At 36.8% G+C, this 11,946-nt stretch overlaps 1 protein-coding gene across 1 annotated transcript; it reads left to right on the top strand.

Moving 5' to 3' along the window:
• The first annotated feature begins 8,305 nt into the window (after positions 1-8,305).
• On the top strand, positions 8,306-11,590 carry mylpfb (myosin light chain, phosphorylatable, fast skeletal muscle b). Its single transcript, XM_081392356.1, has 6 exons — positions 8,306-8,396; positions 8,655-8,750; positions 10,088-10,268; positions 10,665-10,743; positions 10,859-10,907; positions 11,319-11,590. The coding sequence occupies exons 1-6, from the start codon at positions 8,394-8,396 to the stop codon at positions 11,421-11,423; spliced, it is 513 nt and encodes a 170-aa protein (XP_081248482.1). The 5' UTR covers positions 8,306-8,393; the 3' UTR covers positions 11,424-11,590.
• Positions 11,591-11,946: the final 356 nt, after the last annotated feature.

The following is an 11,946-nucleotide window of genomic DNA, read 5'->3' as shown; positions in this document are numbered from 1 at the left end:
AAATACATCTATTTGTGTTAAAAAATCTATTTATTTACAAACTCATTTATTGTTACGCCATGTTTGGAAATGACATACAATAAAAATATTTTCATTTTAAGCAACATTTACCTTGAGTTTTCTTATCCAAGTTGCTGAAGAAATTTAAAATCTCCTCCATGTCAGACATGTGCTGTGATGTCATTGTTCATCTCCATAGAAACTACCCAAACAATCTTTCAAAAAAACTTTTTAAAGGGACATTACAGCGTTGTGGTGGAAATGACGGCAATACTGTGGGACAACTACATTTTGTATATAAAATCACATTAATAGTTGTCTGACCTTAAATACCTCAATTATGTTTTGATTCTTTTACTGAAACTTTATTCAGTCATAATTAAAAAAAAAAGATAAATAATTTTTTTACACTTCTTTCTCATTATTGAAGATCAAAAGTCTGGGTGTGGGACAAGCACAAAACAGCAATATTTGCATGTATAATGATGTTTAAAAAGGTGAAAAAATCATCGTAGACTACCGGTAAAAAGTTCCTAAAGTACTTTCATTGTAAATTTAACTATGACAGTGTTAATTTTTCAAAATTAAATGTTTTTTATAAAATATGATCAAAGGACATGAAAGTGCCCGTAGTCTAAGAATTGCCCAGGGACTTTGCGTCTTACAGTTTTTCTCAGTTTGGTGCATTTCTCAATGGATTATCTGCAAAAGCACCCAACATGCTTAAAATCCTTATTTTATCTCACAAAAGTATTCATGTCAATTTAACGTATCAGTGCCATCAGAGCGCTCGTCCTTGTATCATCGTTCATAAACAAGATAATCAAAATGCTAATTATCCATGCTGTCAATAAAACTGCTCTGACCATTCTTCCTGATATGAACTATGGCGACGGTTTTGATGATAGTGATTGAAAATACACAAGACTTCACTTTTTTCTGTATGTCTGGACCACAAAACCAGTCACATGTGTAAATTTTTTTATATTGAGATAATATCAATTAATTAATAATATCAAATAATATTAAATTAATATTAATTTCAGATTTCACCTGAAAGCTGAATACATAGGCTAAGCCATTGATGTATGGTTTGTTTGGATAGGACAATATTTGAGGGAATAAATTTCTTATATATTTATGGTAGGAAATTTACAAAATATCTTAATGGAACATGAACTTTACTTAATATCCTACTGATTTTTGGCATAAAAGAAAACTCGCTAATTTTGACCCAAACAATGTATTGTATGTGGTTTAATCTATCTGGTCTCCCCGATAGTGAAAAGTGGCGCATCGCTGGAGCGCCAGTTGAGCCCGGCCAGACTTTATTTGGTCCTGCCGTCGCTTTAATGCAACAGCGCTGCAGTGTCAAAAATAAGGAGGACGGGTCTATTAAACGTTGCCTTCTTAGAATGCCATTTCCATAAAGCAGGTAGTGCTATTAAATCCTGCGGCAAGCCACCGGCTTAGCTTCATATTCCATTGTTCAAAAGATTGAGGCTATCGGTCGGCGAGGTCAGCAGCCCCTCGCCAGTGGGTGCCCATCTCAAGTGCGCACTGGCTTCACTGTTCCCTGTGTTGCCCGGTGTGTGTTTCCCAGTATCAAAGGGGAAGTTAGTCAGATAAAGTGCACAAGTAGTCACCACACAGCTCTCTACACACAGCTCTCACTAATTTAATAAAGGTTTTTACCTCACTGGAAGAGTGCAGACTTCTACACTGGTGCTTAGTGCACTTTCCGAGCCACCTTTTTAACTGATGCATACGGGACAGTTAAAAGTGCTCTCTCGCAAGATGACGCTTTTACTCGCTTTGACGTGTGGTAAAAGAGTAGGTGACCTGCATGCACTTTCTACGAAGACTGCTTGTTTGGAGTTTGATAGGAATGACTGTATGGTCAGGCTGACACCCAGAAGCTGTTACAGTATGTGCCCAAAGTGCTGTCAATGTCATTCAGGGTGCAAGTTATAACACTGCAGGCATTATCCCCTGTTCACGCTTTGTGAGTTTATGTGGACAGTTTGAGTCAATTCAGGCTGTCAGAACAGTTGTTTGTCTGTTTCAGAGGTCACCATAAACAGCTGCAGGTCTCGAATCAGCATTTGTTTCATTGGATTGTAGAAACTATAGATTTAGCATACAGTATGCTTTTAAGAATGAAATTTGTCCTTTGGAGTCTGCGCTAATTCTACTAATATGGCTTCTTCGTGGGCTTGGGCAAAAGGAATGTCTTCTCAGAGCACCTTTTGCTAGATTTTAATTTGTGTGTGCAAAGATGCCAGCTGACTTTCTATTGGTTGTTTGTGCACCTGACCACACCCTTCACTCTGAACTGTGTGGTTTCAGCTGAGCTCTGCACTGACTCGGTCGCTCCGATTGGAGCGTTTATTCATTGCCTTAGATAAGCGTTCAAGTTGCAGGTATTATTATCTTATCAGCGATACTTACACGCATTAATGCTTGTTTATTTGTTTATTTTAGTACCAGCGTTGCTGCTACTGGATTTTCTATGATTCTGTTGTCTGTCATGGTTTCTCCTAGGTCCGCTAGTTGGTATGTAAGCAGTCAACGGGCTCAAGCTTGCTCATTAATTGTGATTCTGTTCGCTATGCTTGAGTTCTTTCCACAGCAGGGTGGGGTTTAATGCTGTCCCCATAGCATAGCTCGCAGTGTCAAGAGACCGACTCGAAAGGTCTCTGATTACTTTAGTTAGACATTGCACACGCTGTTGTGTCCAAACCTATCTTATAAATATTGCTTTTCAGTCAAAAGATTAAGAGGCAATGGCTAGTTTCAGTCGAAAGATTCAGAGGCAATGGCTATGAGTGCCAAGCTATATAGCAGATGGCTCCACCCCAGCTTGTGCGCTCAAATGTCATTGGCCAGTAAAATTTACTGGCGTGGTGCAATTTGGCTTAGGTATTAAGGGAAGGAGGGGATAGGCTACACCCCATAGCATAGCTCACAATGTCTCTTTCCCTCTTCTCAGGGAACTGAGGTTACGAAAGTAACTGGAGACGTTCTGTGTCTTGTGTTGTTTATGCGACCAGGTGTTATTCCCTGTGATCTTCTTTGTTGTCGATTATCATCTTTGTTTTAGTTTAAAAATAAAGATACTGCAATTGGATCCCATTCTCGATTTTACCTGACCTGCTGTGACAGCTGTAATCTAAAGTGTTAACAGTTATAATTATCTTTTTTTTTTTTTTTAAGCAATAATTCATCCATTCTCCAAATCATTTGACCTCGGTAAGATCACAGGAATTGTGGAGCTTATCCCTGCTTCTAAGGTGGCAGTTTGGGGAAACACAATTATTATTATTATTATTATTATTATTATTATTATGCACATTAAAATTGTAAAAGGAGTCCACTGAAGGCAAGTTGTAGAACCCAAGTGCAGTTTATTCAAGTGATCCAAAGCATGATCAAAACATAAAACAAACATAGACTTGGCAAATCATAAACATGAACAGAAAGCTTACCAAACAGTGGTTACACAAACAATACTTGACAAAGTAATAAGGCAAACAGGAGGGCTTAAATATACAAGGACTAATGACTAAACATGGACACTTGTGCACATGATTAGACAATAAACCAATGACAACATGGCATATGACTATAACAGGGAATCACATGACAACAGGAAACATGACTGAACATGAACATGAAACAAAACGAAAACAAGACATGACAACTATATTGAATTTGATTGGGTTCCTAAAACACCAGTGTGGCCATGAACTTACAAGAATGTTGTTAAATCATTGAAATGGTAATTTAAAATTACAGAGGATTCTTGAAGTAAATATTTCACATTTAAGAAGCTTGGCTGACAAAAAAGTTTTGGAACCACTGCCCTATATTTAGCTCAGGGGAGTGGGAGTGAAGAGAGTGTGTGCTTATAAAGCAGGGGACATCAGCCATGAGTGAAAGTGTGTGTGTGTGTGTGTGTGTGGGGGGGGGGGGGTTCTCCTGGTAAACCACACATTGTGGGGACAAAATGGGGACTGCATATAAATCACATTAAATGTTTTATCGAAAATTTTAAATTGCATAACGTTGTCTGTAAGGGTTGTGTTTAGGGGTAGGGATAGAGTTATACAGGGATAGAATAGAGGGATAGAATATACATTTTTAAAATATTCATGTTTATGGAAAGTCTCCAACTCCATACATTAGTTCTGAAAAGTGTGTGTGAAAACCGGGGGATGGCGAGCTAATTCTGTCTGCAGCTGTCACTTTTTCCACTACACTTTTTCTTGTAGTGGCACTTAAACTCTGTCTGAATTGTTGAATTATTTTAAATGACTATTTATACCACTTCCACTTATAATATTACTACTGTGCAGTCAGTGCCAAGGCAATATTTTTACTTGCTCTTCCCATATGGCAAAATCTTCAAATTGTAAAATACATTACAAAAAAATTACTCCAAGAGAATTACAGACACCAAGAATATGAGTTTGATCCACAGGAAATTCACTTTCAAATTAAATGTATAGCTTTAATGCACTGTAAAGTGCAGTGGACAGACATCCAGTTAAATGGATGTTTAAAAATACACTATATTGCCACAAGTTTTGGGACGCCTGCCTTTACATGCACATGAACTTTAATGACATCCCATTCTTAATCTGTGGGGTTTAATATGGAGTTGGCCCACCCTTTGCAGTTATAACAGCTTCAACTCTTCTGGGAAGGCTTTCATCCCAAAGGTGTTCAGGACTCTGTGAAGGCTAATCAAGTTCCTCCACACCAAACTCGCTCATCCATGTCTTTATGGACCTTGCTTTTTTGCACTGGTGCGCAGTCATGTTGGAACAGGAAGGGGCCATCCCCAAACTGTTCCCACAAAGTTGGGAGCATGAAATTGTCCAAAATGTATTGGTATGCTGAAGCATTAAGAGTTCCTTTCACTGGAACTAAGGGGCCAAGCCCAACCCCTGAAAAACAACCCCACACCATAATACCCAAACTCCACCAAACTTTACACTTGGCACAATGCAGTCAGCCAATTACCGTTCTCCTGGCAACCGCCAAAGCCAGACTCATCCAACAGATTGCCAGACAGAGAAGCGTGATTCGTCATTACAGAGATCACGTCTCCACTGCTCTTTCCAGTGGCGGCGTGCTTTACACCACTTCATCCGATGCTTTGCATTGCACTTGGTGATGTAAGGCTTGGATGCAGCTGCTCGACCATGGAAACCCATTCCATGAAGCTCTCTATGCACTGTTCTTGAGCTAATTGTAGCGAGGAAATTTCACGAATGGACTTATTGCACAGGTGGCAACCTATCACGGTACCACACTTGAATTCACTGAGCTCTTGAGAGCGACCTATTCTTTCACAAATGTTTGTAGAAGCAATCTGAATGCTCAGGTGCTTGATTTTATACAACTGTGGCCATGGAAGGGATTGGAACACCTGAATTCAATGATTTGGAGTCCCAATACTTTTGGCAATATAGTGTATATTTTGGACAATATTGTGTTGTAATCTCAAAATACTGAATAATGTTAGAATAAAGAAAAAAATACATTCATTACTATAACTTAAATATAATCTCTCATGCTCACCAAGGCTGCATTTATTTGATGAACGGATTTTGATACAAATGACAGAGGAACAGTAATTTCTTAATTTGCAACAAGAATATAAGTCATAAGGCGTGTTCAGACCTTTATTTTGAAATACTGATGTACATGAAAAATCATGAAAGATTGGTAGAAACCTCAGTTTCATAGAAAGAGTTCAAAAGATAACAATTCTATTTTTGAGAAGAAAAAAAATTTAATATAAAGAAAAAATTAATTATAACGCTCATGCTTGTTCTTTCTGCATGTCTTTTATGTGTTTGTAAAAGGTTGAATTCAAATCAAATACTGCCATATTGCATGTACCACTTCTGAATAGCATCTACTTCATAAATTGTACAAAAAATATGGAAATATATGGTTCAGATCACTAAACCATATATAGAAATGGGTACGTCCTTATATGGTCACCAATGGAGCCTGTATGTCATCTAGTGGAAAAGATTCATACTACGCCCAGAGCCGGACAGTAACGGAGTACATTTACTTGAGTACAGTACTTAAGTACAATTTTGAGGGATCTGTACTTTACTCGAGTATCATTTTTGGGGAGTACTCATGACTTTACTCAAGTACATTTGAGAGGCAAATATTGTACTCTTTACTCCACTACATTTCTATCCATAACCGTGAGTACCCGTTACTTCTTTTTTTTTTTTTTAAAAAGGAAAAAAGAAAAATCTCGGAAACCCCCTATTTGTTGTTTCCCTCTCAAACGTGATTGGATTGTGCAGGCGCCACTGATTGGGACAGCCTATCAGCAATCACCTTCAGCTTTCCGCCAAAGTCAACTCCATGGTCAGATTTAGATAAGAGACGAAACCACGGACGAAACAATGGATGAAGACCATGATGAAGACGCAGGGCCATCCTGGGAATGTGCCAACACGTGGCCCCACCTAGCCAGACTACTTCAATTTTCTGAACAAGTTAATGATAGTTTTCACTTCAAGTGTTTGCTGTGTTTACCAATGTAAGCACTGTGGCAGTAGTAATGCAATATTTAGAAAATGTACTCTTGTACTCTTGATACTCAAGTACTTTTAAAAACAAGAACTTCAGTACTTTTACTTAAGTAGACATCTGACTGTAGTACTTTTACTTGTACTTGAGTAAAATTTAGCAAGGGGTATCTGTACTTTTACTCAAGTAATGAAGCTGTGTACTCTGTCTGCCTCTGACTACGCCCAAACAAAAATCTTACTGAAAGCAAATTTTTTGAGATATCAACCTAAAATTTGGAACACAACTTGATTTTCTTGAAGTTTTATAGTCGATCATGTTTTATAAAATATACATTTTATATATTTTTTATTTATTTATATTGTTACATTTTCATAAACTTCAAATTTTATATAAAAAATCAACAACAAAAAATCACTTTCATACATTTTTACAATAATCTGCCAATTGTCTAATTTAAAAGAGAACAAACTTAAGTCTGTGCTCCAAAGTATTCAAGATTTATGTTAGAAATGTTATTTTCAGCTCTATGTTCAAAAAGTGGGACTGACAGTTAACAGAGGAGCCACAGAAAAGACCAAGTTCCCTGCAGAGACAGAGTATCAGTTTCCACAACCCTGTATTTCAATACATGCATTCAGTGTTGGGCCCATGATAAATGTCTGCTATGGATTGCATATATGGTGTGAAGAGGGAGGGCTGCAGAATGCTGTTTTGGACTATCCTGGAGGTCTATAAGCTCCTCGATATAGAGTGCCAGAGCTTGAAAATTATGTTTAGTCATCAAACTCCCCTTCTATTCAGACATTTATTCATAAAATACACACCACACATCCAATGTACATATATGGTACAGGACCTTTATCATTTTCCAGAATCAATATGTTGTTAGTTAGCTACTGTAAGAAGTAAATCTTTAGATCATTTACTGTTTTATAATCTTAAAATCATATTTACATTATTTACATTTAGTGACTTACAAACGAATAGAAGATTGAAAAAACATATAAACGTTAAACTATCATAATTTGCTAATGTGTTTACTTTAAAGTATGAATCAGTTCAGAAGAATATAAACAGTTATGTCATTATTTTTATATGGTAAGAATGATGCCTTCTTACTGGACACAAGAAAGTGAACATAATGCATAAGTGGATATTAGTTCATTGGAGAATATTGTTAAATACTAAAGTTATACATGAACATGCAACCAAATAAGGTCTTACAAATATTCAAATATTTTTCAGTTGATGATAAGTGGTCTAATTTACAGCCATAATTGATTCATAAAACTAATATTGACCATTCTTATTGTGAAAAAAAAAGAAAAGAAAAAAAGAAAGAATTTGACCATTGACTGGCAATGGTATGTCATATAAGAAAATGATACCATGGGTTGTTTTAAAATTCTTACTTCCAGAAAAGATATACCAAGGCTTACATTAACCTACAAATTAATTCTCAACAGAGACAGATGAGAAGAAACTGAGCCCTTCAGTCAAGGCAGCAACAATCTCATTGCCCTTGCCATATTTGCCCACAAGGTAAACCAAACTATAGCCAGAATTACTGGACTGAATTCACCTCATTCCAAGACGTGCAAATCCTATTTTGGATCAGGAATGAAAAGTGACACCAAAGCACTTCATACACCTCCTGTCTTGTACTTTCACCAGCACTCACTTTCCTAAACCTGATGTTCAGGCTAAAGTTAGCACACCCAGGCCAGTATATAAGACCCCAAGAGGAACTACGAATGTGTCAGTCACATCAGTGTGGTGTATACTTCTCCTCTTTTGACCAACGGCAAAAAAATTGAGAGATGGTGAGTGTTTTTAGAAGACATTAGACTATATATATATCTGCACTTAACAACTTTACAAAACATCCTACCTTGACACCTTCTAAAATATAGAGCCCTATTATCACTGGAAATATAAATCTGAATTTGCAACATGAAAAATAATTATTTTCATTGGGTGATTAGCAGAATATGTATATGATGACAGAAATCGTAACTGTGGAAATGGAGCAGCAAAACATTCATGTGTGTTTCACTCCATACATATGTGTTTCTCTTTAGGCACCCAAGAAGGCCAAGAGGAGGCAGCAGGCAGAGGGCGGCAGCTCTAATGTATTCTCCATGTTTGAGCAGAGCCAGATCCAGGAATACAAGGAGGTACAGTGCTCATTCTTCAGTAATTTGACTTATTTTTCTTAAATCTCTGCTAAACCTGAAATTAGTTCAATACATAAATTCCTTTATCATAAACGGTTTCCCTAAAATATTGTACATTCAAAGTTATACATTTGTCAGCACAACACAGAAAAAAGTAGTTTTAACATCAATCAAATTAAACAATAAGATCATGTCAGTGATTAAGGTTGAGGGCATGTTAGACATTCACCCATGCTCATGTGTTTGAAAATCTTAAATTGCAGATTTCTATGTTAACTAGTAACTCAGCAAGAAGTAGATTTTGAAAACATTAGAAAAAAGAAGTCACCAACTGTAGCATTAGTTTTATGTTCAATAACCAATTAGCAAAAAAAAAACAATACCTGTTGTAAGTAGTAAGGAGAGGTGGTAGGGAGATTAGTTGGGGCTGGCAAGCGTAACCAATACCCCCTCCTTAAATATCCCCAAAGTCTTGTTGTACATTCTGTGACCTTTTAACAACTTAGACAAGTGGGCAGCAGCTGCCAAGATACTTCTTGATCTCAGATGTCATCTCCAGTTTCAACTATGTTCAGTAGAATGACATCAAGACCTGATGCCAGAAAGGGAAATGTATTTCACAACTACAAAATCAATCCTTTCTTCTGTGAAAACATCTTGTGTATCTTTGGGGACATATGATGCAATTAGTAGTAACTTCAATTAAAATTCATACCCTTTGCAAAGTGTAATTTAAAGCCTAGTAACACTTTGAAGATTGTTGTTTGTAGATACCAATAATCCTCAGTGGTATGTTACATAGACCCAGTCCCCACCCTATAAACATGACTGATGTTTTCTGCTTGGATAAAATGTGACCCTGGACCACAAAACCAGTCTTATGTGTATTTTTTTTGAAATTGAGATATATACATCATTTGAAAGCTGAATAAATAAGCTTTCCATTGATGTATGGTTTGTTAGGATAGGACAATAATTGGCCGAGATACAACTATTGAAAATCTGGAATCTGAGGGTGCAGAAAAATCGAAATATTGAGAAAATCGCCTTTAAAGTTGTCCATTTCTATTGGCGATAGTGCTGCATCCATTCACAAAAATAAATGTTTTATATATTTAAGGTGGGAAATTTACAAAATATCTTCATGGAACATGATCTTTACTTAATATCCTAATGATTTTTGGCATAAAAGAAAAATGTATCATTTTGACCCATACAATGTTTTGTTGGCTATTGCCACAAATATACCCGTGCAACATAAGACTGGTTTTGTGATCCAGGGTCACAAATGCAAAATGAACTGGCATAAACTGTCTTACCCTCTGTAAAACAAACAGGCCTTCACAATCATCGACCAGAACAGGGATGGTATTATCAGCAAGGACGATCTGAGAGATGTGTTGGCCTCCATGGGTCAGCTAAATGTGAAAAATGAGGAGCTGGAAGCCATGGTCAAAGAAGCCAGCGGCCCCATCAACTTCACTGTCTTCCTCACCATGTTTGGTGAGAAGCTAAAGGGTGAGTTGTTTAAATCTTCTCTCTGACTTAGTTTATTCTTGTAATCACAAATCATTTTTATTGTTCATACTTTTGGTTAGGGATTAAGTATTACTATTTGTAACTTTCACTTCAGTACATAACTTTTACCTGCCAGATACATTTACATGCATTTGGCAGACACTTTAATTCAAAGTGACTTACAGTGCTTTAAAGGTAAACATATTATCAGTACATGTATTTCCAAGTAATCAAACCCATGACCTTGCCGTTGCTAGCACCATGCTCTACTGACTTACAATTAATGGTTATGAAAATGTACAAAATATAGTTTTGTATTTATAGAATGCATAGAATTGACATCTCAACAAGTATTCACATCAAGTATTCACAACATTTATTCAACTCTTCATTAAGGTGCTGACCCTGAGGATGTTATCGTGAGTGCTTTCAAAGTTCTGGACCCTGAGGCTACAGGCGCCATCAAGAAGGAATTGTAAGTGTCCTGACTCATTGTTGTTCACACAAGAGAATGCTGAACTTTCATGAAGCCCTTACAACTATGGTGAAGATTTATTTTCAAGAATATAACATTTTGTTTTGTTCTATAGCCTTGAGGAACTCCTGACCACCCAGTGCGACAGATTTACCGCCGAGGAGGTTAGTTGTAGTTGGATTTTAATTAATGGTGTTTGCTAAAGCAAGAACCATAATTACTGCTTGTGCTATGGCAGGAATTCAAACTGTATGGCTTGTTGAGGAGAAATGTGGGATTAAACAAGTAAAAAAATATCCCTTAGCCATACATTTATACTATCTCCAGGTCTTATTTGCTAAATGTGAAACATTGAAACAATGTGTTTTGTGAAAAGCACTATACATTGAAGGTAGAACCCGAGCCATATTTAGAGACATAGAGGTTTGCTTTTTCAGTTGGGCCAGTAAGAAAGCACCCAAAACAACGTAGTCATTGCCTAGCAATGCATTATAACATTTTTTAAAATGTTAACATGTTGCCTTTGTTTTACTTGACAAATTATTTAAGATCTTTTGGTTGTTATCTTCCTCTAGATGACAAACCTTTGGGCTGCCTTCCCTCCAGATGTGGCTGGAAACGTAGACTACAAGAACATCTGCTATGTCATAACACACGGAGAGGAGAAAGAGGAAGAATAACTCAATCCATCAAGCATCTCTCTACCTCCTCATTACCACACCATCTTGTTACATATTCAGTCTCCCCATGCATCTGTCCTCTCACAGAAACACTTGTCTAAACTGGAGGTTTTTTGGCATTTGGGCTCTCTGAATGTGTTACATGTAGCTAATGTGATTATTTTCAATAAAATAATCTAAAATCATGAAATCACAATCTCTCTGTTCTGTCTGCCATGTAGTGTTTCCCTTCATAAATGTATAGGAAGAGGAGATATTTAAAGAGATGGTGCATCTCTGCAATAGAGCACCATAATCTCTCTCAATGTTTCCTGTTTGTTTTCTTGGAGAGACAGAAAAAGTAGGGAGGAAAGACATTGAACACTAATAGAAAACAGAGGAAGACTGAGTGAGGACGAGGAAAAGAAACAAAAGAAAACATCTTTATTTTTACTTTTCTCCCTTGGTCACTTCTCCATTCCAAAGTCTTCTTTTTTGCATTTTTCTTTATTTTCTCGAAATGAGATTTATGCTGTACTTGGCC

This window comes from Scardinius erythrophthalmus (assembly GCF_964197995.2).
Source record: "Scardinius erythrophthalmus genome assembly, chromosome: 18".
Lineage (NCBI taxonomy): Eukaryota > Metazoa > Chordata > Actinopteri > Cypriniformes > Leuciscidae > Scardinius > Scardinius erythrophthalmus.
Note: the sequence above shows the minus strand (reverse complement) of the source record. Positions and strands in the feature narration are given on the sequence as shown.